Genomic DNA, 27,217 nt, shown 5'->3' with positions numbered 1-27,217 from the left:
CTCCCTTTCCGCTTTCCTGAGCCTCACGCCCACCCTCAACCCTTTGCTTGCCTCTCGCCAGGCTTGCGGTAGGATAAGGGGACCACGGGCTGAGCAGCGAGAGTGGAGGAGTTGGACTCAGCGCTCGTCCCCGCCACCCTCACCACACAGGTCCCAGGACGCGGCTACTCTTATACCATCCTATTCGGCTCTGAGCCATACCCTCCTTCCCTGGTTAAACGTCACTTCCTCCTCCCCTCCAGTATTCTGCTTCTTTCCCAAACACAAGATTGGTCTTCACCCTTCCTGAAACTCAGTTTGGGCATCTCTGTAGTGGGGATGGCATTGACATGTAACAGCTTCGCGTGTAAGAGAAGCTCCCTGCAAAGAAGCGGGGGGGGGGGGGGGGGGAGGTTGAGCCGGGGAAGGAGGGGAGGGGTGAGGGGCGCGGTGGGGCCGGTACAGATCGGAAGAGCGGGGGGGGGGGGAGGGGCGGGGGCTGGCAGGAAGGGGGGGGGCTGGCAGGAAGAGGGAGGGCTGGAATGAGAAAAAGGACCTTAGAAAAGGGTCCTCTCCATATGCAGGTAGATGTGCCAGTTAGTATACTGGTCAGACAGAACATTGGAATAGGTAAATAGTTCACAAAATAATTACTGAATAAGTTACAGCCATTCTCAGATATTGGCAGGAGGTGCGTTCTGTGCATCTGTCTGAGCAGATCGCTGCCAGGGGGGAGGACGCCTCCCACAGACAGACTCCAAGCACAAGCTAACCCTCTGCATGGGCTCCATGGACCCAGCTAACCTGGGGACCCCATGGACATGACTGCCTTGCCTTCACAAGACTGAATTTTGGTCCCTGTGAGAGCAGGTTGTGAAACAGACCCTGTGACATTCCCAGCTAAGTGTCAGGTGCAGTGAGTGGAATGTCATTTCAACAGCGACAATCTGTTCTTGCAACAGCCCTGGAGGCCTGTCTTGGAGAAATCTTCCTTTTTACTGACAACTTAGGAATTCTCCCCGAAGAGAAAGAACCTTGCTTTGTAAGTGAATTTGCCATGTGTTTTCATACCAGTTTGGGAGGGGAAGATATAAAGCTGCGCTAGGCGTACAGCTAAGATTGTCTCTGGTTTAGTGACCTCCTTTAGGGTTGGATAAATGAATGCAGAAACAAACGAATGGGTGAATAACAGGATGCCTACATCAGCCAATGGTTCTGTGCATCAGAACCACCTGCGGAGCCTGTTAAAGCACAGATCTGGGACGTCACCCCCAGTTTCTGATTCAGTCAGTCTAGGAGGGATCTGAGACTTTGCATTTCTAATAAGTTCCAGGTCAGGATGCTGGTGCAGGAAGCACACTCTGAAAACCACAGACATCAGCCATCAGCGGAGACCCCCTTTGGCCATGATTGTTGTGGCTGCAAACTTTTAGCCTGGGCCTGCCAAGTAGCTCTCAGGTTACAGTCTAAAATAAATCCCCTGATTTGGTGGTTGAGGAGCTATGGGTGGGTTTCCTACTTTACCTCCCAGCGAACTTTCCTGGGTAGTGTTAGGGTGTTAGATTTGAGAGTTAGAAGGGTGTGTGTGTGTGTACATCAGCGTTGCTCCCCTCACAGTCACTGCTGTCCCTTCCCACACCTCTAGTGCTGACTGCTGAACTTCTCCAGGATCCATCTCTCTCTCTTCCCTAAATGTTTGGGAGTTTCCTTACCCAACAAGAGCCACAAACACCTTTGAGCACAGGTCTCAGCCAGTCCTTTCCTGGCATTTGGTGCCATCTAGTGGCTAACTGGAGAATCTATGCTCATACTTACAGAACATTCTGGAAAATTGAGCAACGTAGAAAGCAAAAACACCTACTTGTCAACTCCCTGGGAAAGGCTTCCTGAAGTCACTTGGGAGGGCAAGGTAATGACTGGCTCAGTATGACATGAGCCAAAATGGATTTCTCGCTCTTTTGGCAGCTGTGACAGAAATTAGAAGTCATTAAAGAATCTCAAATTACCTCTCACTGTACCCCCAGTGTGAATGATTTACTAGAAATGATACTCAATAAAAAGTGTCCTTGAATAAATGGGTAATACCAATTTGGTATTTGCTTCCCCTCTCAGAGCACTTCTCTGAGCCCCAAGCTATAAGCAGAGCCAAAGATAACAATCTATGCCCTGGCTGGTCAGGAGATCACAAAACCGACTTGTAGAAGTTCAGGTGCAGCTGGTAGTGACCTGAGGGCATCCAGGCCCGAAGATCACTGAGAGGTGTAATTGCTAACAGCAACTACATATGCAGAAATGTAAGATAACCCCTGGTGTCACAGGCGTTTGAAGTCCTCCTGGGAGGTGCAAGATATTGTAAACAATCATATGCAATCTGTACTTTAGGGGAGGCAAGCATAATCACAAAGGAAGTTGCTTAAAGCTGGCATTCTGAGCCTTTATCTATTAGAGAAGAATGGGCCACAAATGCAGTCATTGAGACCAAGAGCAACAGCAGATTCCTAAACACAAACCCAGAATTACCGAATTTCAGAAATTCTAGGAGTGAGGTCCAGTAATCAATGTTTTTACAAGCCCTGCAGATGATTCTGGGAACCAGATTCTGAGAACCAATGGTTAAGAACAAGCTTTTAACTGCCCTGAAAAACCTTAAAGGGTGTTAGAGACTATTAATAAATTCATGGAGGAAACGGAATTATTTATATAACATAGGCTTCCTTCTTTTTTAAAAACATATAAAGGTGCCTTAAATTTTCCACTTATGATTAAATGAAAAGAAGGGGATTTATTTGCCTTTACTTCTTGGCTTTTAGAGAATGCTGTCTTGATGAAGTCCAGTCTCCAAAGTAGCTCAACAGTCCTGTGGACATTGAGATGGAAATGAGAGGTTTAGAAACAGAAAAATACTCCATCTCGATCTTAAGCACAGAAATTAAAATAGCAATGCGATACCATTTTTCAACTAACAAATTAGCCAAGACCAAGAATAATAATATGCATCACTGAGGCGGAGGGGGGGGATACACTCCTGGTGCAAACACAAAGTACTATAACCTATTTTTAAAATTATTTTTATTAATATGTAATGTATTATTTGCCCCAGGGGTACAGGTCTATGAAGCATCAGGCTTACACATTTCACAGCACTCACCATAACCCATACCCTCCCCAATGTCCATAACCCTACCATAATCTTTCTGATAATGCAAAATCAAAATTTGCCTTAAAAAATGTGGGTATCTTTGACTCAGCAATTCCACTTCTGGACATACAGTTTAGAAATAATTACTAATAGGGACGCCTGGGTGGCTCAGTTGGTTGGACGACTGCCTTCGGCTCAGGTCATGATCCCGGGGTCCCGGGATCGAGTCCCACATTGGGCTCCCAGCTCCATGGGGAGTCTGCTTCTCCCTCTGACCTTCTCCTCGCTCATGCTCTCTCTCACTGTCTCTCTCTCAAATAAATAAATAAATAATCTTAAAAAAAAAGAAATAATTACTGATATATGCAATAATGTATGTATAAAGATACTAATGTACATTTATAAAAATTTAAAAATTAAAAACAACTTAAAGGGCAGAGGACTTGTATCAGAGAAATTGTTTGGGCTGCCTAACTGGCTCAGTCAGCTAAGTGTCTGCCTTTGGCTCAGGTCATGATCCCGGTGTCCTGGGATCAAGTCCCACATCAGGTTCCCTGCTCAGTGGGGAGTCTGCTTCTCCCTCTGCCTGCCTCTCCCCCTGCTTGTGCGCTCTCACACAACTAATAAAATCTTTTTAAAAAATGGTTCATATGAATGGGAAGAAATCAGAGAGGGAGATAAACCATGAGAGACTCTGGATTCCAGGAAACAAACTGAGGGTTACAGAAGGGAAGGAGATGGGGGGATACAGTAACTGGGTGATGGGTATTAAGGAGGGCATGTATTGGGATGAGCACTGGGCGTTACACGCAACTAATGAATCATTGAACACTACATCAATAACTAATGAACACTACATCAAAAACTACTGATGTACTGTATGTTGGCTAACTGAACATAAAAAAAAAGAAATGGTTCATCCAACAGAACATTTTTAAAAAGTCACACCACACAAGATTATTTTTCCAGTTTTTAAAAGGAAGATTTATTTAACAAGTTTCACTTAGTACAATACATCTAATGGAAATCACAATACAAGGAAAGATTTAAATCAAAGCCTCAGAATCTCATACAAATAACATGACCAAACTCCTAAGGTATTGGTATTACATCTCAAAACTGTCCCAGATCTTTAAAAAAAAAAAAAAAAAGTAAAAGTGTACACTCACGTGCCTTACAGGATATTAAACCAAAAAGCTAGAATTAACAAACATGCCAAATGTTTTCACTTTGAATCGTAGACACAGCTCCTATATTTGAGTTTTACAGAAAAGCATGTTTCTCAACATGCATCCAAAGTTTTCAATGTATTGTGGTATAAGAGCAACATTTAACATAAGTGAAACTGCTTTAACCTAAATACGCTTACTGCTTAGGTACACTCCTACAACGTAACTAACTTGAGGAAAGCTGAAAATTGTTTTAACAGTTATGGTCAATACTGAACGTTGTTATTATACCCTAGATGAATGCTTCAGTGTTCAAAATTACTGAGCTTGAAGTTGTAAAACCTTGACTTCCACTTTACAGTAAGCATGAATCACAAGCCTGTAATGCAAAACTGTTAAACTTAATTTTTTGTTTTCTTTAAAAAAAGGAAAGAAAGAAAGAAAGAAAGAAAGAAAGAAAAAGAAAGAGAAAGCTGACCAAGAGTGATCAGAATCAATGATATTTCCCATTTACCAATCATACTGGATATACTAGACATCACTCTCATTCTACAACTCCCATAAATGCAGAGCTTTTATTTCTGTAATAGGTGTTTAGTGTTCCTTCACCTAAGCGAGGTTTGACTGATAGTCACTGGAGTTTTCCTGAAGAACTTGGTCGTATCCACTCATACTGCTCTGACCACCATAACCACCTCCGTAGCCACCACTCAGCTGCTGACTAGCAGGACCCCCATAACTAGACTGGTTGGATAAGCCCATCCCTCCCATCATTTGACTACCATAAGCACCGCCACTTGCCCCTGCTGTAGAATTCAAAAAGAGTTCTACATAGCTGTGGTCATATGCGCCCCCACTTGTTCCTGCAGTAGAATTCAAGAAGAGCTCCACATATCTGTGTTGCATATTAGCTTTGTCTTTTGCCATTGCTGCCACAGCATCTTCATGGGTAGCAAATTCAACATCTGCCTCACCAGTAACTCGGCCATCAGGTCCAATTTCAATGTGCACTCTCATGGGGTTAAGAGGTGAGAAAAAATTGTAAATATCATTCTCAGTGGCTCTGTAAGGTAATCCCCTCATGTGTACACAGTGCCCTGTGGTGCTCTGGAAACTGGACCCACCATCTCCATATCTATGATCAGACATTCCTGAAAAACAGTAATTGAGGTCTCTTCCGAATCTATCAGACCCAAAGCCATACCCATCATTATAGCCACCATAGTCATCATAGCCTCCATACCCTCCACCATAGGCACCACGCCTCATCCTTTCAAACCCTGCCCCTCTGCCAATACTATTATACCCTCTGCCAGCCCCCGGCCTATCATAGGGACCTGGCCGCTGCATAGCCATGAGCTTTCGAGGGGGGTCGTAGTGGGTTCGGACTTCAGCTCGGCTACTCTTGAAGATTTCAATGTACCTGTGCCCTATTCTTTCCTTGTGTTTCTTTAAGGCCTTTTCAGCTATCTCCTGTGAAGCAAACTGCACAAATGCTTCCCCTGTGCTCCGCCCCTGAAAGTCCACTGGCAGTGTCATCCCATTTGGCACAATTTCCAACCCAGAAAAGAACTGAACAATCTCTTCCTTGCTACAGCCAAATGGGAGTCCTCTAAGCCGGACGAAGCCATCGTTGGCAGTATCGGGACTATTCGGACCTGTATGCTTCAACACCCAATCCATTTCAACACTGTTGGACTTGAAAACTTCAACATATCTGTGTCCCATGGTTTCTCTGTCCTTCTTCAAAGCCAATTTCACTTCATCTTCGGATTCAAGTTCGACAAATGCTTCACCACTTGGTCTGCCTTCTCTGGTGTAGATGAAACGAATACCTGATGTGCCATTTTGAATTTTACAATCAGAAAAGAAGCGCATCACTTCATCAGCTGAGCAGGACCAGGGTAGGCCCCTGACCTTCACCACGAACCCCTCCCTGCCTTCTGTGCTCAGCATCATGGTGACTGTTGGGCTCTTATTGGCAAGCTTGGCTCAATGCGATTTCGGTGTAACTGAAAAAAATTAGAAGACTACTGTCATGGAAAAATGTTCACAGTACAGTAAGAGAAAAAAGCAAACTAGTACCGTAAAACTCATATGTATTGCTTTTTTCTAAAACATTCATGTAAATAAAAAGACTACACCAAATTTTTATTTTGTTTATACAACCATTATTTACTCAATACCTATTATGTGTTGGATACCATTAACAGTTGTTGTTTTGGGGCAGTAGGATTATGGGAACTTTTTGACTAAAGGAATATTTTCTTTGAACATTTCTGTATATTCTAAGTTTTCTACACTGAACATATATTAACATCACAGTCAGAACATAAAAGCATAAAAACTAACAGCAACAAAATCACTGGAAGATGTGAACAAATACAAGATGGTTATCCCTGATTACATAAAAATGAAAAACTTCATTACATCAAAGATAAGATTCAACAGAATTAAAAGACAATACAAAACAATACACCTGAAAAAATACTTACACCAATACATTACTATCCTTATTATATTAAAAACTCATGCCAATTAGTAAAATCACGGAAATATTAAGGCCTAAGAGATAAATGGAAAAAAGACATTATGGGTAATTCACACTTTCCTTTTATATATATATTTTTTAAGATTTTATTTATTTATTTGACAGAGAGAGATCACAAGTAGACAGAGAGGCAGGCAGAGAGAGAGAGAGAGAGAAGGAAGCAGGCTCCCTGCTGAGCAGAGAGCCCGATGCAGGACTCCATCCCAGGACCCTGAGATCATGACCTGAGCCGAAGGCAGCGGCTTAACCCACTGAGCCACCCAGGCGCCCTCCTTTTATATTTTTTAACTGTGAAGTCCAGTACTTGTCTTTGGGATACAAGCATCAATAAGCCCAGAAAGGGTTTATGGTCCTACAGGGGCATTATACATCTTTACCTAAAGGCAAACGGGCAAATAAACAGTATCCCTGCTATGACAAAATTCTGGGCAAGGTGAAAAGGTGGTATAAAACAGGGACTAATTGGTCAATTCTAACAGTTGGCACAGAATTGTTAAATAAAACAGACTCACCAGTTCAGGGACCCACAAGTAAATTTTAAAAATTACGGATGGAGCATAAAACAGGATGAGGCTCAGCGAGAGGTAAGGCTGGCAAGGCAGACATAAGATCCCAAAGACCTAACTTGATAGACAAACACTAAGGTCCTTCTAAGGATTTTAAACAGGGGAGTGAGGGCAGGGGAGTGAGGGTAGGGGAGAGGGTAAGGGAGTGAGGAGAGGGAAGTGGGCAGGGGAGTGAGGGGAGGGAAGTGATGTAATCAAAGCCCTTTCAAATAATAGATCGCCCTGGCAACTGTGTGGAACTCAAACAGAGGGGGCTGGTATGACACCAGCAAGATCAGCTAGAAACCTAGTCACTTTGAGGCAGACATAAGGGATTCACCTAAGGCAACAGCAGTTTTTTTTGTTTGCTTTTTTAAGATCTTATTTGACAGAGAGAGAGAGAGAGCATGCGAGCTCAAGCAGGGGGAGCAGCAGGCAGGGGGCAAAGAAAAGCAGGGTTCCCACAGAGAGAGGACCCACCCCCCACATCAGGACTGGAGAAGGCGACAGAGGCTTAACAGGCACCCTAAGACAACAGTAGTTTTAAAAAAGGAGAGCACCAAGGTGGCTCAGTGGGTTAACTGGCTGCCTTCAGCTCTGGTCATGATCTCAGGGTCCTGGGATGGAACCTCGCCTGGTCAGGCTCTCTGCTCAGTGGGGAGTCTGCTTCTCCCTCTCCCTCTATCCTCCCCCACCCCTCCGCTTGTGCACGCACTCTCTCTCTCAAATAAACAAAATCTTAAAAAAACATAAAGTAAAAATTTAAAAAGAAAGCAGTGGATTCTGCGGGACTTGGTAACAGATTAAATACAGGGGAAATATAGATGTGAGGATACAGGAGAGTTGTCTAGGAAATGTTCAAACCTCATCAATCATGAGAAATCCAAGTTAAAACCAGAATTAATCAATATTTTTCACCCACCAAGACAATAAAAATTAAACAGTAAGGATAAGCCAATGCTAATATTCAGGGTTCTTGAAAACTCCTAGAAGAGTGAAAGTCGATACAATATTTCTGGAAAGCAATTTGGAAACATGTATCACACTTTTTGATACAGTAAATCCATTCAGATTATGTGCCCTAAGAGATGACCTGAAATTCGAAGATTTATGGAGCTATATATTCTTCAAAAGGTATTTTATTAAGAAAGAGTATTACTTATTTAAAAATTAATTTTAATTTTACTTAATTTTAAAATTATACAAATATTTAATAACATGAGGAAATACATATGCGATAATCTTATGAACCAAAATCATGGCTGCATCATAATCTCAACTAGGTAGAAAAATATATATGTATATGTTCACACATCCTTTGACCCTACTAAAATTCCTTCCAGGAACCTGGTCAACAGAAATACTCATATTATGTTCACTGCTACTGCACTGTTATTAATGGCTGAAAATTAGGAACCTATTCATCAATAGGGAAATGGTTGAATGAATTACAATATACTGTATCCTTAAAATGGAATCCTATGCAGCTGTTAAGGAAAAAGATCTGCCCTGACCTAGGAAGATTTCCAAAATGTATTAAATAAAATGTGCATAGTTATGATCCTACTTATTTTAAAATATAAGCATGCACGTATTATGCACGTAAATGCACAGAGGATCTGAAAGCACATAATACAAGTTTGTTTTCTGAGAAAACAGGAACTAGAGGGTAGAGTGAGGTAAATTTTCACTCTTTACCCAAGATACTTCTTTAACAGTTTTAATTTTTAAAAACCACTGTCATTGGAACAAAATGTTAGAAAAATATATATACATGGGGAATGCAGCAAATGTTAATAGTGGCAGGTTTCTGGCTTTTTCAATGTTATTTTTTCAATTTCTTGTGCATTCTTAATTTTCTGTACACATTAATTTTATTTTAGCAAAAAATTAAATTTAAATGTTTGCTTTTATAAAGTTTTCTAATTTTGTATATGTGGATGACTTATCTGACATGGTCTGGAAACACTGGACCTCTTGGAAACAAAGTGTAATAACTGCCATAAAACTACACTGAGGAGTCAACAAACATTTATTAATTGCCTATTATATGCCTGGCACACTGCATCTACAAATAACAGTCTCCCTATAAACCATCTTCAGGCTTGAGTGATGATTTATGGACTGGTTTTTTACATGCCTGAAGCACTCTAGAAATTAACATCCCCTCTATAGTGGCAGGGAGGTTCTGCTTCATTACTGTATCTCCTGGGAAGGCCACCAGTACTAAGTTGCTAAAGTAGAAACCAGGATTCCATTTGTGGGTTAAGAAACTGTGTATTTATACGTGTGTTATACACATACTTTTTATACACCAAAATGCTGAGTACCTATCTCCCGGTGATTAAATACGTGTAATTTTTTAAAAATGTATAGCATACTGTTATTTTTTGAATGTCCAAAACTGAACATGTAGTTTGTTATGGTAAGTAGAAAAACAGACGTTATTTAAATGTTCAATTTAGTAGAAACATTTATTGAGCGCCTCTATCAGGCACGCAGCATCTGCCTAGATGCGACTCTACAGATATAATTCACTTGGTGCCTCCCCCTACAGAGAGACAATCAGTGGGAACTAAGTGCCTGAATGGATGGACCGGCACTCCAGCCACTGGTCTCAACATTTGTTTTTCCTTATCCAGGGACGTGGTTTTCAAGCGTTTTCACCTCAGAGTTTCTCTTAAGGGTCCCCTGAGACCCGCCCAAACAGACAGATACACAAAACCACACACACAGTCACGAACGTCCACCATTTCCCCACCAGGCGCAGCAAAGGCGGCTTCCCGGCACTGGGCGGTGAGGGGGGGGAGCGGGGGAGGGGAAAGCAGGGAACGAAAAAGGCAGAGGCTGCCCGCGGATCCTACTTTAGTCTTCAGCATCCCCACCCTCGGGCCCCCAGTTCCCACCCACACACCAACCTCTAACGATACCGGATAATTTTCCTCCTTCTTCCCTCAAACGGCTATAGCGAGACGGTAGACGACGACCAGAACTACTTCTGCTCACGTAAGCGACTGGTCACGTGATCGCCTACGTCATGTGAGATCTCGGTCACGTGAGCAACTCTCGGCTTAGACTCGGGATCTCTAAAGTGCCGCACTTCCTTCTGGTATAGAAACAGGGCGGGCCAATATCGAGAAAGGCAGAGTGTGATTGGTTGCGGTGTGTTTTACGTGACTGATCATTGGTCCGCCTCTGGGGATAACCGTCCCAGTTGCCTGAGAAACAATAACGTCAGTATTTAATAACTCACCGGTGATTGGTCCGCTTCTAAAGTTAAACTTAAAAGCCCAGATTACCGGCGGAAATTTGTACTGCATTACAGTGGCGATGAAGCTGAAAAGCCAAGTGCCGCAGTCAGGCTTCCTGCTGGCACTTCGCTTCCTGGCCCTGGTTCTCTGGAGCTTCCCTGGTGCCAGGACCCTGGACAATGGCTTGGCGATGACTCCTACCATGGGCTGGTTGCACTGGGAGCGCTTCATGTGCAACACTGACTGCCAAGAAGAGCCGGATTCCTGTATCAGGTATGAGAGATATTGAGTACCCCCTTGCATTCGCCTTTCCGTGAGTTTGTCTTCTCTGTTTGGCAGGATAGAGGGTCGCAGAGAGAACATTTGAGCCTGAGGGAGGGACCCCCCTACTGCTGCTGCTTTTTTATGCCCAGCAAACTGCCCTGGTTGGAAACGAGAACTAAACTTTCTCTGGCGTGACCCCTCCTGCGGTAGGAGTCAGGTCAGCAGCCCCTGCTTCTCCATCTCTCCGTGCTGGATCACCCAACTAGGAACTTGATCCATTCACCATCCAGTTCTGTTCAGGCCCTTCTTGTGAACCGCTGTTCTGCCTCTGTCTGCCACGCACTGGTAGTAACCACAGCTGGGGTGAGTAGGAGAGACAGAGGACTAAGACACGTGCTGTTTCTTCTGCTTTTGGGGCCAGGGGTTCCTTGGCTGTAACTGGAGGAAGTTTAGAGGAACCAGGGAGTCTCTGAAATACCCCACCCCCAGCCACCCTAGCCAGTGGCATCTGGCTAGAAGATTGACGTGGAGGAACTTTATGAAGGTTTCCCCTGCTGTCCAAAAGTTGAGTGTTCCATAAGCGGAAATGGCTTAAAGTGAAGAATTACCATTAATTTATATGGAAAATTTTTTGAGCATTCCCAGGCCCAAAATATAACCTCTCTTGGCTTTGGTGCACAAAATAAATGGAGATAAATCACAGATGCTTACAGGCACAGTTCAAAGCTGTGGTGGCTTAATACAAGGATGCTGAATGTACTTCCCATCACATATTTCTTTTTGTCTTTTCCTTTTTTTTCTAAGCAGTGGTGGGTTTATTTTTGTATGTGGTAATAAAACTAATGCATGAAAATGCAAAAAAAAATGTAGATAGTAAAGAAAAGTATAATGAAAATGAAGTTTTCCTGGCACAGAATAAGCGCTTCACAAATGCAAATTATATGTATATAATTTATTTAAGCAACCTCCTCTTGATAGCTATTCAAGCTCTTCAAATTTTTTTTTATTATTGTGAAGCTGTGTTAACCATCCTTTTACATTGTAAGATTCTTTCCTAAAAGTGTAATTACTGGATCCAAAGGTATGTTACATATCAAACTATTTTGTTACATATCAAAGTATCCTCCCCAAGAGTTTTACAAATGTGCATTCCCAAGAACAGTGTATGAGAATGACTATTTCCCCACACCCGGGTCAACGCTGCATTTTTGTCATTCTTTTAAAACTTTGCCAATCTGGTGTTTTTATTTCCACTTAATTGTTTTTTAGTTGAAATGTTTTGGGTTTGGTTTTGGGGTTGTGTGTGTATGGGTGTTTGGTCTAGCATATATTATGAAAATGGTGGTTCCAGCTTATGTTGGTTTTTATGATTTCTGGCTCTGACATCATGTTGAGAAAGTCTTTACCTACCCGAAGATAATATAGTCACCTACATTTTCTAGTAGTTTTTTTTTAAATGGATTTTTAAAATATTTAAACGTTAATCCACCTGGACCTTATTTTCCTATAAGGAAAGCCACATTTGATATATACTAAATTCCTGGGATACCTGGTTGACTCAGTCGGTTAAGGGTCTGCCTTCAGCTCAGGTGAGGATTCCAGGGTCAGTGAGGACCCTGCTTCTCCCTCTCTGTCCGCCCCTCCCCTCCTTGTGCACCCGTGCATGTGCTCTCACTCTTTCTCTCAATAAATAAATAAAATCTTTAAAAAATATGTATATACTAGATTCCATGGTACCAGATGGCTGGAAGGATCTCTTTCAGAACTTTCTCTTTAATTCCATTGATTTGTGTATTCTAATGCTACTGGTACTGGAGCAGCTTCATTTATCTTTTGTAGAATGTTCATATGTTTTATCTCTCAGGTGAAATTTTGAACCATGTTGCCAAGTTCCTTAAAAAGTCCTTTGGGGGGGCACCTGGGTGGCTCATTGGGTTGAGCCTCTGCCTTTGGCTCAGGTCATGATCTCAGGGTCCTGGGATGGAGCCCCGCATCGGGCTCCCTGCTTGGCAGGGAGCCTGCTTCCCCCTCTCTTTCTGCCTGCCTACTTGTGATATCTCTCTCTCTCTCTGTGTCAAATAAATAAATAAAATCTTTTATTAAAAAAGTCCTTTTTGGGTTTGTTCAGGATTTTGTTAAATGTATGAGATGCCTGGGTGGCTCAGTAGGATTAAGCATCCTACTTTTGATCTCAGCTGAGGTCTTGATCTCAGGGTCGTGAGTTCAAGCACCACGTTGGGATCCACACTGGCGTTGAGCCTATTTTAAACAATATATAAACTGTGTTTTAATATTGAGTTTTCTTATCCCAGAGCAAAATAACATCTCTCCATTTACTGAAATCATTTGGGAACATCATAGTTTTATTCATATGGATCCTGCACATGTCTTAAATTTATCTCTAGGTGTTTTAGGTTTTTCTGTTGTTTTTTTGGTTGCTCTTGTGCATGGTATCTTGTTGTTTTTTTTTTTCCCAAACAGGCTATTGTTAATATCTAAGAAGCTGTTGATTATAGTAACTTTGTGGTTTCTTACTTTACTGAACTTTCTTCTTAGTTCTAATTATCTTTTCAATTTCATGTATTTCTCATTCCTAATTGTTTGAGGTTCTTAGGATGGAAGTATTTGGCCAGGGGGAAATAAAAAAAAAAAGGCCCCAGTCCATTTTACCTTGCTGATTACTACTGAACTGGGTAGTAACTGGGTTGAAAAAAAAAACTTGCAAAAGCAAAAGATGCCTTATTATTTGTTCAATGAATTACAGCAATTTTTGGAATTTCTCTTTCAGTGAGAAGCTCTTCATGCAGATGGCAGAACTCATGGAGTCAGATGGCTGGAAGGATGTAGGTTATGAGTACCTCTGCATTGATGACTGTTGGATGGCTCCCAAAAGGGATTCAAAAGGCAGACTTCAGGCAGACCCTAAACGCTTTCCAAGTGGGATCCGAGGCCTTGCTGATTATGTGAGTTTACAGATAATGCTCTTTCATTCAGGAGACTGTAAGCACTTTTGTAGAAGCTTATTCAGAAAAACTGAGAAAGTAAAATAGCATCTATTATCTGAATATCAAATTGTAAGGTTTCTCAGATGGAATTTTCATTCCATCGGCAGATCCTTGTTTTTCAGTAGCACTTGAGGCCAGTCTTGAAGAAGTTCTCCTTTTGCTGAAACCACTGAATTCTCTAGGAGGAAAAGGGAACTTGGTTCTTGACATGTGTGCATATATTTCCATATGCTTTGTGAAGCTATTACAATTGTAAGTATAAAGTAGAAGACAGAAGGAATATATTCTGGAAATTAAGGAGTAACAGAGCTGGATGCTAGTTAAAGGCAATGAAGACAGATATGTTCAGGACTACTGTAATAGGGGAAAGAGCCAAGATCAATTTCAAATACAACAAAGACGAGTGGGGTTTTATAGTCAATGAGCAGACTTGAGGGGGTCAGTGGATGGAAAATTACCAAGAGGAGACATCAAGGGCAAGAGGATTCTCTCTAAAGGCAGGCCCACCAAGGAGTTAGACATGAAGAGCAGGGCGATGAGGAACTTGATTAGATATCAAGGGTAAGGCGATGACTTAGCAGGATTCTTGCTGAAACAGTGTGAGACCTACTTGAGAAGAGGGCACAGAGGAGCCTAAGGTATGGTCATGGTGAGAGTCTTTGTCCAGATAATTGTATCACTGCCATGGAAAGGTAACTTTTAGGATCCCATTAGAAAAAGATGAGAGTGACAGCTTTCCCTTTAGTTCTGTATCATAACCTACATATGTAGTTTGAACTCAGCAGCATTGGAGACTTTGTCTCCCAGCTAACTCATCTGGATAATTTTGGGGGTTTGTGAAAAAAAGCCCCTGATACCTAGTGAAATATACTTATCTGTGCCCCCAGCCTAGAGTGGTTCTCTCTAATTCATGATTGCCCTTCTATTGTGGTGATCCTTTCCTCTCATTTCAGGTCCATAGCAAAGGACTGAAGCTAGGAATTTATGCAGATGTTGGAAATAAAACCTGTGCAGGCTTCCCTGGGAGTTTTGGACACTATGACATTGATGCCAAGACCTTTGCTGACTGGGGAGTAGATCTGCTAAAATTTGATGGTTGTTACTGTGACAGCATGGAACATTTGGAAAAAGGTATGATTTACCCATGAGCAAAGGAAGCAACTTGGAGGCCAGGGTAACTGGAGCATTCCAAAGAGCTCATCATCACATTTTAAATGCTTAGTCACAACACCGGGAATAATTATTCTCAATGTGCCAGAGCTCCTACCTCTTTTCTTTCAGTTTGTCCATGCATTCCTTCATGCATGCATGCATGCATGTAAAATCCATGCATACCTAATCATGGCTAATAATGTGCACGGTTCATTCAGGAGGGCTCCGAGTTTATTACAAATAGTAATTATAACTTTCCATAACATCACTTGGGAAGGCATCTGGAATGTCAGTTCCAGAGAAAAGAGCATCTACATTCCTCCCTTTCCTCGGTATATGCACCATCCCACACTACTTCCTGAGAACAATCCCAGCAGTCTGGGAGGTACTAAACACAATTTAATCACAGAGCAGCCACCCATCACTGCTCCTGGTTGAAAATATAACCACGGCCCTTCCAGGCAGCCTCTTTTTAAAATACACAACGCCCCTGGAAATTCCTTTCTTTCCCTTATTTTACCCATTGTTTTCTCATACAGGTTATAAGCATATGTCCTTGGCCCTGAACAGGACTGGCAGAAGCATTGTGTATTCCTGTGAGTGGCCCCTTTATATGTGGCCTTTTCGTAAGGTGAGCTAGTGAGCACACAGTCCAACAGAGCCTTGCTGATAGATTTTCAGAACTTGAGAACAAAGGAGACTGAAGGGTCTCTTTCAACGTCCAGTCTTATTTAACAGGCTCATCCTACAATCCCTCTCAGGATCCAGCCACTTCTCACCCTCTCCCCTGCTGTAATTGAATTCTAATCTCAGAAATCAGTCATTTTTTATTCTTCCCTTTGTCCTGCAGTTCACAGCCTATTCGCCAGCAATCCTATCAGTACTATCTACAAAACACATCCCGAATCAGCCCATTTCTTTCCATCTCTGTTGCATCCACCCTGGACTTCCAGCCACTATCGTCTCCGCTCAGCCTAGTTCATCTCCACTATCCTGCCATCAATTTTCCAAGCAGCACCACAGTGATCTTGTTAAAATGTAAATCCTCACTCCCCTGCTGAAAAAAGCCTTAACTGGCTTCCCATTGCATTTGGAATAAAATCACACTCCACTGATGTGGTCCTGGCCTGCCTCCAGCCTCCCCTCCCTCTTTCCATGACTGCACTGGGTTTTCTTTCTTTCCCTCAAACACACAAGCCTGCTGCTGCCCCAGGAACTTTACACTTGCGTTTTGTTTTCTGCCTGGTACATTCTTCATCCAAGATTTTTAAATGGCTGTCTCCTTTTAACGTTTAAGTCTCAAAACAAATGCTACATATTCAAGCAGCTCTTCTGTACTCTAAAATAGCCCTCTATCCATTTATTCTTTATCATATTGATCAGCTGAATTTCCTTATAAGAACTTAGCACTGTATGGAATTATTTGTTTACTGGCTTATTGTCTGTCTCCCCCACTAGAATGTAAGCTCCAGGAGGGCAGGGACCTTGTCTGACTTTATCACTGTATCCCTAGCTTATGGTAAGTGTTTAATAATTACTTATAGAATGAATCCCTGTTCTTTGCTTCTAATCTCTGCAAAATACTCTCCCCTTTCTCAGCATCAGAAACCTGATATTCTCTCTCCCTATCTACAAACTTGTATTTGTTCCATTAATAAATTATGTACCTTGGATTCAGATTGCCTTATCCTATGCTTATTTGTCCTATGTAATTTTGCAGCCTTTATTTTTACTTACACAGATCATTTTAATTATTTGATTACAGAAGTGATACATGTCCATTTTAAGAAAGTGTGAAAATCCAGTAAGTTGTGAAAAAAGTTAAAATCTTCATAATCCCGATACTTAGTTACCATTTGGCAAATTTCCAGCATAAACAGTGTTAAAGCCATTTAAAGGAGAGATTTTAAGTTATATGGCCTACTTCTGAAGTAGACTTCTTACAGTGAAATTCCATTATAATAGGGATTTAGCTCTTCTCATAGGATACCTTTAATCTGTACACTAAAGAGGCTATAGGTGCCTTCTTTAAACTTGACTGTTTACATGTTGCAAGAATGGTAGTAGAAAGTAAATAAAAGAGTTATGTCTGTTTTCACAGCCCAATTACACAGAAATCCGACAGTACTGCAATCACTGGAGAAACTTTGAGGATGTTTATGATTCTTGGCAAAGTGTAAAGAGTATCTTGGCCTGGACATCTTCTAACCAGAAGAGCATTGTTGATGTCGCAGGACCAGGGGGTTGGAATGACCCAGATATGGTAAGAACCTGAGCTCTCCTTGTTCGAGCCCATGCAGTGGACCTGTTTCCTATTTGATTTTTCAAGGTAAATCAGAAGGGAAAATTCCTGGAAGCAGGCCTTACCTGAGAGTACTCAGAGCAGGGTGCCATAAAAGTGGCTTATGTCTAGGTAACTGAAAATGTTTCATTTTTTTTTAATTTAAATTCTTGCTCTTCTTTGTCCCAGTTAGTGATTGGTAACTTTGGCCTCAGCTGGGATCAGCAGGTAACTCAGATGGCCCTGTGGGCTATCATGGCCGCTCCATTACTCATGTCCAATGACCTCCGACACATCAGCCCTCAAGCCAAAGCCCTCCTTCAGAATAAGGATGTAATAGCCATCAACCAAGACCCCTTGGGCAAGCAGGGGTACCGGCTTAGAAAGGTACAGTAAATAATGTTCTATGGGAGAAAATAGGAATTGGCCAGGAACATACTCTTGCCTTCTAGTTTACAGTTCATCCAAATGTTTGTGCGTTTTTTTGGTTTTTTTTTTTGTTTTTTTTTTAAGATTTATTTATTTGACAGACAGAGATCACAAATAGGCAGAGAGGCAGGCAGAGAGAGAGAGAGGAGGAAGCAGGCTCCCTGCAGAGCAGAGAGCCCGATGTGGGGCTCGATCCCAGGACCCTGGGATCATTACCTGAGCCGAAGGCAGAGGCTTTAACCCACTGAGCCACCCAGGTGCCCCTGTTTGTGCGTTTTAAGATGGAATGGCTTTATGCCCAAGTACCATCATTGTCCTGGGCCTAAATCTGTTAAATAAGAGGATGTGCACTCATCTTTTGAGAATATTTACTTTTAATCTTCATGTTATAATCAGTAATGAGGCTCCTTTTTTGGCTGACCATTACCTTATTTCCAAAGCATGCTGTAGGATTTTAATTTTTCCCAGAAGTGCTCAGTATTTCTGACAATAATACTGAATGCCACTACCAAAAAGGAAGCTTCTTCCTGTTACCAAGCTCTCACACCTATTTTCTTGGCTTACTTTTCAGGAAGACAACATTGAAGTGTGGGAACGCCCCCTCTCAGACTTAGCGTGGGCTGTGGCTATGGTAAACCTGCAGGAGATTGGTGGACCTCGTTTTCATACCATCTCTATTGCTTCCCTGGGTCAGGGGCTGGCCTGTATTCCTGACTGCATGATCACACAGCTCCTGCCTGAAAAGAAAGAGCTTGGGTTTTATCAGTGGACTTCAGATTTAAAGACCAAGATAAATCCCACAGGCACCGTCTTACTTCAGCTGGCAGCAACCTAGACTACACTAAAAAACCTTCTTTAAAACGTATTTTGTTGTGGCTCCTGTGGCTCATTGATTAAGTGTCTGACTCTGTCTCAGCTCAGGTCTTTATCTCAGGGTCATGAGTTTAAGCCTCTACTTCAAAAGGAAAAAAATGTGTGTTTTGTTGCCAAACTGACTCCCCCACTGGTGTCTCCCTTTCCTTCCATTCCCACTTTAGCTGTCCTTCTTTCCTTCAATAAAATTTTCCACAGTGGACCGTAAGAAAAACTTGCAAAGGTATCTCTAAACATTTTGGGGAAAGGCTTTTGAAACAAATTGCTAAATAATAGCTGTAATTTATTGGGCACTATAGTATGTGCCAGGCACTGTTCTAGATATATGAACTATCGAGCCATTTGAATCCTCACCAACAGAGGTAGGTACTTATCCACTACAGAACTATAGGCAAGATTTCAGCCAAGACTTTTAACCCTTAAACTACTACCTACTGAGGTGCTTGGATGGCACTCTTTAAGTATAATCTTAGCCCAAAGGGAAGACAAAAACAAAGCTACCTTAATTGAAGGGCAAAAAAAATACCCCAGCAGGAATAACCTACAGAGGCAACCCAAGAGACCACATTACTGAATCTTTATGGAACCATCTCAAGAAACATTCCACCACACAGATTTCTAAATCCTAAGGTTTTTTGCAATCTAGAGCCAACAAATGCAGGTGGCTTACTTTCACAAGCAGTAGTTGCTCCATTGTGATCTCTGGCCAGAACACCTTCTCCCCTTTAAGTTGCCTCCTCTCCAGGATGTGATGAGGCAGTGAGTGACCTTCAGACTGGGGTATGTGGGAATGGATCCTTTTTGTTAAGGGGGGGTGCAGAAGGAAAGGGGATGCCAAGCAGGCCCTGCACCCAGCCTGATGTGGGGTTCGATCTCACTACCCAGAGATCATGACCTACGCCAAAATCAAGTCCAACACTTAAGTGACTGAACCACCCAGGTGCCACAGGGAATGGATCATTTTTTTTAAGATTTTATTTATTTGACAGACAGAGATCACAAGCAGGTAGAGAGGCAGGCAGAGAGAGGAGGAAGCACTCCCCACTGAGCAGAGAGCCCGATGTGGGGCTTGATCCCAGGACCCTGAGATCATGACCTGAGCCGAAGGCAGAGGCTTTAACCCACTGAGCCACCCAGGCGCCCCGGGAATGGATCATTTTAAAGGCATTTCCATACATTAGAATTTTCTCCTTTCCCTACCATTTGCCTGAGGACCAACCTGTAGTCAAAGCTTCAAGCCTGCTCATCACCTCTCCTTTCACAGTCCGCCTTCTCCCACAGAACCAAAGGCAGCAGCTCCAAAATCTGAATGTGCAACAGCACAAAATTAGCAAGGGACAAAGGCCCTCCAAATACAAAGTGCATGTTGTTAATAATTCCTTTGCCTGTCAGGTGATTTTCATTTATTGTAAATAAAATTGGAGTAATCATCATTTGCTAAAACTGGCAAACCCAGACTTAATCACCCACGGAAACAAGGCAATTTGGAACTGCTCCATCCCACTGAGATGTACTTGGTCATCAAAAGGTATAGCTTCTATGCTTTGCCTCCAGTTTTGCTACACAAGTATGAAAAGCTGAACATCAGTTAAGAATCAAGTATACAAAAATAATAATAAATTAAAAAATGAAAAAAAATCAAGTATACAGGGGTGCCTGGGTGGCTCAGTTGGTTAAGCGGCTGCCTTCGGCTCAGGTCATGATCCTGGGGTCCTGGGATCGAGTCCCACATCGGGCTCCTTGCTCGGCGGTGAGCCTGCTTCTCCCTCTGCCTCTGCCTGCCACTCTATCTGCCTGTGCTCACTCTCGCTCTCTCTCTCTGACAAATAAATAAATAAAATCTTCAAAAAAAAAATCAAGTATACAAAAATAATAATAAATTAAAAAATGAAAAAAAAATCAAGTATACAGGGGTGCCTGGGTGGCTCAGTGGGTTAAGCCTTTGGCTCAGGTCATGATCTCAGGGTCCTGGGATCAATCCCCACATCAGGCTCTATGCTCAGCAGGGAGCCTGCTTCCCCCTCTGCCTGCTTCTCTGCCTACTCGTGCTCTGTCAAATAAAATTTTTTAAAAAAATTCTCTTCTTATAAAAAAAAAAGAATCAAGTATACAACAGTATACCAAGAGAAAAAGGATGTAAAATTTGCAATGATTAGACATCTTTAAAAATCAGCATATATCCCTGTTAAATTCTGCCAGGCAGCTTAATTCACTAGAAATTTTATCCTCTGCTGTTATTTCAACATGAGAATTTATGTCTACTTTGAAATCTGAGGGGCTACGTCAAAAGGTCTGAACAATGTTAGAGTTAAGTCTGAGAACATAGAATATATATATATAGTGTGCTCTGTACAGTATGCTGTGCATAAAAACAGCCTAAATTCCTCACTGAAGGACTGAAGTAGCAAGGGTATAGGAGAGAAATTATTTCACTCTAGGTAAACTTTACATTCACTATGGGTATAATTGATAGTTACCATGGGACTCTACTTACATCCCATGATAACTAATGACCCTTGTTTAACAGCAAAAGGAATCCCATGAAACCTCATGTAACTGAAGTGCCAAACTGGAAGATCACCACATTTGTATGAGTTCAACCAGTTCAAATTCAATCCAAAATAAAGTACCCAGAAGAATCAAGCATAAATTGCCCCACGAGAGGAATTTTATTGATGCCAGTACTTTATTTCCATCTTAAAAGACCAACTGCAACCAAATGAAGTGAACATAACCTCAAGATTTTATTGTCTTCATAACTTAACAATATGAAGCTTAGAACTGGATCACCTGGCCCTGTAATGGAACAGAAAAAAAAAAGTGAGGTTTTTTTTTTATTTTGTAAAGAACCTCTCTACTCTCTCAAGTACACAATTATCCCCCTAAAGGGATCACCTCCTTTTAATTAAGTCTCTTCATTATCCCTCTACTACTCATGCCAAAACCAACACCAAAAAACTCATACCTTCAGCTATGGATCTAGTTATTTTTAAGAGGATTGCCCCGTTCCTGATTGCACCATCAGTTAAGTGGAGAGAAATGTTCACCTCACCCAACAGAAAAGATTGCACCTTCCACCTGCAATTATATACCTTTCTCTTCTTATCTCCTCCCAGTTCAAAATGTTTGCATCTCTTAATAGCCAGCATTCTCTTAGATCTGCAATTGGGCTCAACACATTCAAGCCTCAGCACAATCTTCTTTGTAGTTTTAGCCTGGAAAAAATGAAGTCAATCCTTTCATAAATCACTGCAGAAAATCTTTCTTCAAAATGGAGGACTGTTGGGTTAAGTACTACTTAAAGGGAAGCTTTGCAAATGACAAAGAGTTTTAGCAATTTGTCTTTAGCTATAGGGAGAAAACAGTAATGTGAAAATCAGTGCATTTAAGAGGAAATTTAATAGCAAAGGTAGATCATCTAATTGCCATCAAATTCTCTATTCCCATCAAACACCCCAAAGAGCTTCTTACCAAATGGTCATTTATCACACCACCTTGAACTTGTGGCCTTTCAACAGCTCTACATACTTGTACTCCCCACAAACAAAAATGGGTCAACCAAATCCCTGAAACTATGAACTGAACACAACTTTCTCACTAAACAGAATTTAATAATTGTTACTTCAGATTTATCAATTCTCTGGAGACTACCTAAAATTATGCCTACAATTTATGTGTATTCAACTGTATCTATTTAACTCAAGGTACTGGAATCAACTTTTTAAGACTACTCCTATAATCAGAATTCTACTTCTTCCTATTCACAGTTCTCCAAAAAACCAAAGACTAGGCAGAATCTTCCCACCTTCTAAACAAGTTAGCCGAATGCGAAAAGGCAATCTTTACCAACTTGAGCTCAAACCATTTATTGCACCTAAATGAACACAACTGTTATTCCTTAGTACTTTCTGGCAGGAGGCTGAATGAGTAAAGCACCAAAAGAAATGCTGTGTTCACAGGAATGCTGTTCCAGGCACTGTGTACTTTAAGGGGCACCAGATCACCTAGGGCAGAACAGAAACTCATTTGGCCTGAATGAGAATGACAACAGAATTCAGAAGTGCAGTGGAAGGCTTACATGAGGATTTTAAGGAACTTTAAAAACCTCATGAGACTGGTTGCAGTATGCAAGCTTCTGAACTGAGAAGCAAAGTGAGAGAGCAATTCTCACTGCAAGCAAGGGCTGAAGATTCACTAGGGTATGACAGGTAAAGAAGAAAGGATTCACCAGTGTACTGAAACTTCAGTCCTTAGGAAATCAGAGCACATTCCTCTTTACTTAATTTTGCCTCTTCAAAAAGGTTAGGACAAAAATAATAAAACACCAAGATATTGCAAGATTGTAAATTAGAGTCTGACTAGAGTCAGACCGGGGTTGCGCTCATAGCTACACTGCCTCCTAGATGTGTCACTGCAGGTAGCGTAGGGAACTTCGCTGAAACTATGAAAACACACACCTGTACTCTACTACCTGTACCTCTACTACCTCTTGTATTCAGGCTAGAGAAAAATGCAAAGTCTTTACTACAGAAGCATGTCAAATGGTAATTACTACTAACCTTTTTCCGGAAAATAGGCTTCGTCTGCCCACCATAGCCACTCTGCTTCCTGTCATAACGCCGCTTTCCTGGAAGAATGAGGTTATTTGTTATGGCATACCAAAGATAATCGCAGCTGCCACACGAGTCTTCTTACACGTTTTATCTTGGGTTTTCCAGCAGAAAAACAATAGCCAAGTGGGAGTGAGGGACGGGGCACGGGACAGCGTATGTATTACACTAGTTCCTGAATAATTAAAACCAAATTACATACAGACTGTCTTACCCTGGGCATAAAGGGAATCTTTTCCTTTCTTGTACTGTGTCACTTTGTGGGGTTGGTGCTTTCCACACTTCTTGCAGAAAGTCCGGCGTGTTTTAGGAACGTTCACCTAGTAAAGAAACCGTTCAGAACGAGCAGCGTTACCAGATACCCATCGCACAACGCCCTTAACGACCCAGCCGAACCTAAGACATCCCCCGAAGGCTCGACTCTCAGTCCTCGCTAGCGCACACCACTTGACTAGAAGGTGGTACAGCCGCCATGTGCTTCAGGTCCAGCGGCCTCCACTGGGCCCCGAAGTGGAGAGCATGCATGTTCCCTCCAACCCCGGCTAAGTCTACCTCTTTGATCCCATCACTTCATTTCCTGACCCCGAAGCCCAGTGCCTTCGGGGCCGATCCCAGCAGCGCTGGGTTTCTTTGGTACAACGAGTCCGCGAATGGACCTAAAGCCAGCCTGGGACGGCCTCCGTCGAAGAGGGTGAAAAGATTAAGCTGGATGTTACCGGGCCCGCTCCCAAAGTCCTACCATGCTTGCGAGAGCGTAATCGACACGGAAAGAAAGGGACCTGCCCGGAAACGGAAGTATATAGGAGGTTTCTGGTCGCTCTTGCTCATGGGAGTGGCGAGAAGGACCATAGAGTCTAAGGCTCTGTGAGCACCGCCCTCTGGCGGCTGAGAGGACTCGCTTTGGAGCCGTGGGTAGGAGCTTAAGAAAGGGCTCGGCCTGAGGCAGATCCTATCTTTGACTTGGGTCGGGTGCCCAAGCTTTTGCAGTTTTTCCTCACTTCATCACTTCTGGCGGACGCCGCTAGGTAGCAGCGTTTAACGAGGGAAACAGTGCTCGTTCTAGACCCTCGGGCGTCCCTGTCCCAATCTCCGAGGGAAGCAAGGACTAGGATCAAAGGGAGGAGCCCTACACACCCAGGTTCCATTACTGTTTCATATCAAGGACCCTGGGAATATCTTTGACAGGGAACTACTGGTTAACTGAAGGCTTGGAGGGAGCCAGTGCTCTAATTCATTTATCACATGGCTGTTTGGTCCATCCAATAAATGTTAATTCAATTCCTATTCTGTGTTGGGCACTGTTCTAGGGCAGGGACACAATAATAAAATAATCAGTCTCATAAATTTATAATTACAAAGTACTTTGTAAAACAGTATGAAGGATCGGCATTCAAGCAGCCCCTTTTTATTGAAGGAACAAGTTGGCTGCCCTGAAAAGTGACAATGAAATTGTTCAACTCGCACAATAACAATCAACAGGCCAAGAGATTAAAAAATATATATATATCCAGCAGCTCTTCCTTTCCCTGCATACCTGGCAGAAGTCATGTGCTAGGTTTCAAGAGTCTAGCAGAGAAAGACTGCAGGGTACTGAGTATTTAAAATGGATTGTCTCATAAAATTCTCACAGTAATTCCAGGAGGTAGGTGGTACCATCATACCCATTTTACAGATGAGAAAATTGAGGCCATAGGATCATCAACATTTTGCCCACTGTAGATAGTATTTAGTGGAACCAGGACACAAACACAGGTGATCTGATTCCAAAGCCTGGGTTTCTTTATCATTATACAGTATGGCTGTTGTGGCCTGGAAATTATAATAGTTAACAATTACTGAGCTCTTAATATATACCAGGCATTTTCCTAAATACCTCATCTACTACCTCTTGTAATCCAAACCACCCCATGCACTGTGTACCATTATTATTATTTAACAGGTGAGGAAACTGAGGCACAACACAGGTGGTTATTTCGTGGAGCTGGAATTTCATCCCAGGTAGTTTCTAGCACCACAGCCTTGCACCTAACCATGCCATCACACAGTGCAAGCAGGGTAGAGGTTGATGAAGAACTGAGCGGGGACTCAGGAAGGGGTACCAGTGATTAGGGGCTAAGGAACTATGAAAGCCTGGGGTCTCCTGCTTACATAATTCTCCAGGAATACCCAGGGGTCCAGAGCTGACTCTCAGATTATCCCCTTTTTGTTGGGTGGTCTCTGGGAAGGAGATAATGAAAACAGTACCCCTGCCTGCTACTACACTTCCTAAAAGTTTCTTTGCCAGACAGCCAGCCCACAGTTTCAGCATATTCTTCTTTTTGGGCTCTTAGGCAGTCTCACTGGACTTTGAGGGGTTTCTAGAGGTTTTTGATGTTAGTAACATGGAATTATGAAGACAGTGAACATGACCCCTCTTAGTCAACCTTAGATCTTTGTGTCACACCTTGTATGGCGTGGCTTTGGCTTTGATTCCCTTCACTAATCCTGGTCTGTGTTTTGGACATGCTCCTGCTCATTAATTTTCCCTAACGTGAGTTGCTCAGAACTGAACACAGGAGTCTAGATATGGCCTGACCTTGCAGAGTAGGTGGCCTATTTACTTTCCTCTATCTAGATATTTTACAGGAAGCCTATTTTCACCTTGGATTTTCTGGCAGCCATCTTACTGACATGACATTTCTCTTCATTACTATCAGCAAAAACCTCTGAACCATTTGCACAAAACCTACTGCTATTCCACCTTCACCTGGAGAATTTTGAAGTTCAGTTTGGTGCCCCATTACAGGACATGACCCTTAGCTCTGGTAAAATACACTTGCTCTTCATACCAGGTGATCAGGATCTTTTTACAAACCAATTACTCTGGTTCCGTCACCCAGTCTTGCCCCCAACAGCGTTGTAACATTCACAAATTAGCTAGGCTACTTTCTCTATCTTCCTCAAAGCTCATTAGGAAAAATGTTAAACAGGATACTACCAAAACCAGAACCTTATATTACCTTGGGACTCTTTTGAGGTGACACTAGGCCATTTATTTGCACTATTTGGGTGCAGCCCTTCAATCATCTAGACAAGTGTGTTAAGGAAGGGCTCGTGGGCAGTCAGTTGAAAAAATTGCCTAGGTCTATCTTACCCTATCCCCTGTCCCACTCTCCCTTGTCCAGATCCTCCACTGTATGCCTATCAATTTCCAATCTCCACCCCAAGATGGATCTTGTGAAGAGATGGGCCAGGTGACAACAGGGAGCATCTGACTGAAGAAAAGGGGAGGGAAGGAAATTGTCTGTGATGGCAACTCTCAGACAGGAGACTAGAGCAGCTGTTCAGAGGTGGCTAGTAAGACGATGTATGTTGTCAATGATATAGTGAGATCGTGCAAGACTTATTGCCCATCTATCTTGTGCAGATGTGAGGATTACCCATTCTACCATTCCTAAAAATGCTTAAAAAAAAAAACCAAAACCTTGTTGTCTTAAAAACTCTGACAGACAGACTTCTAGTGAGATCTGTGATCTGCTCCTATGTTAAGATCCAGCACCTGAGGGCGAGAACATGGCCATGCCCCCTGTGTCAAGGTAGGCTTGCAGACCAGTCAGCCGGGGCCACGCTGCCATCCTGGTCAGCAGCCACGACCAGCTGCATTTCCTAGGAGAAGGCTCCGAGAGATGACTGTGGCTAGACATAGGCTAGGAAGTAGCTGAGGACACATTTGGGCTTTGAGGGACGTGTTTACTTGGGTTTATGGGTTTACAGAGTTAAAGAGAAAAGTGTACATGAAGAGTTAATCCCTGAGGCCGAATTTGAAAGGGAGAAAATCAACATCCACAGAAAATGGGGAAGGGCACAAGTCTTTGTGTGGGCTTACATTCAGACATTTTTATCTGTAGGGGAAAAAAATGCTTTCTTAGAAAATGACTCAGCAGGGGGAAGTCTTGTCTCTCTCGTCTCTCTCTCTCTCTCTCTCTCTCT

General features: G+C 42.5%; 3 protein-coding genes across 5 annotated transcripts; 1 reads left to right on the top strand and 2 right to left on the bottom strand.

The window, feature by feature from the left end:
- Positions 1–4,082: 4,082 nt before the first annotated feature.
- On the bottom strand, positions 4,083–10,406 carry LOC111159182 (heterogeneous nuclear ribonucleoprotein H2). Of its 3 annotated transcripts, XM_022521623.1 has the most exons (3): positions 10,302–10,406; positions 5,145–6,299; positions 4,083–5,093 (listed from the first exon to the last, which is right to left on the bottom strand). In XM_022521623.1, the coding sequence occupies exons 2-3, from the start codon at positions 6,244–6,246 to the stop codon at positions 4,897–4,899; spliced, it is 1,299 nt and encodes a 432-aa protein (XP_022377331.1). In that variant the 5' UTR covers positions 6,247–6,299; positions 10,302–10,406; the 3' UTR covers positions 4,083–4,896. The 3 variants fall into 3 exon arrangements, with proteins under 3 accessions (XP_022377331.1, XP_022377329.1, XP_022377330.1); XM_022521621.1 differs by having other exon boundaries at positions 4,083–6,299; XM_022521622.1 differs by having other exon boundaries at positions 4,769–6,299; positions 10,314–10,399.
- A 290-nt stretch (positions 10,407–10,696) lies between these two features.
- LOC111159184 (galactosidase alpha) lies at positions 10,697–18,886 on the top strand. The gene is made up of 7 exons (XM_022521627.1): positions 10,697–10,907; positions 13,687–13,861; positions 14,857–15,034; positions 15,595–15,686; positions 17,157–17,318; positions 17,526–17,723; positions 18,337–18,886. Exons 1-7 carry the CDS (start codon positions 10,714–10,716, stop codon positions 18,598–18,600), a joined length of 1,263 nt encoding a protein of 420 aa, XP_022377335.1. The 5' UTR covers positions 10,697–10,713; the 3' UTR covers positions 18,601–18,886.
- A 2,391-nt stretch (positions 18,887–21,277) lies between these two features.
- On the bottom strand, positions 21,278–26,862 carry LOC111159207. Its single transcript, XM_022521645.1, has 7 exons — positions 26,787–26,862; positions 24,247–24,353; positions 23,988–24,146; positions 23,463–23,568; positions 23,198–23,265; positions 21,731–21,853; positions 21,278–21,434 (listed from the first exon to the last, which is right to left on the bottom strand). The coding sequence occupies exons 1-7, from the start codon at positions 26,860–26,862 to the stop codon at positions 21,414–21,416; spliced, it is 660 nt and encodes a 219-aa protein (XP_022377353.1). The 3' UTR covers positions 21,278–21,413.
- Positions 26,863–27,217: the final 355 nt, after the last annotated feature.

This window comes from Enhydra lutris, unplaced genomic scaffold, assembly GCF_002288905.1.
Source record: "Enhydra lutris kenyoni isolate GAN:26980312 unplaced genomic scaffold, ASM228890v2 scaffoldscaffold67, whole genome shotgun sequence".
NCBI lineage: Eukaryota > Metazoa > Chordata > Mammalia > Carnivora > Mustelidae > Enhydra > Enhydra lutris.
The sequence above is the reverse complement of the archived record's forward strand: the minus strand, read 5'-3'. Positions and strand labels throughout refer to the sequence as shown.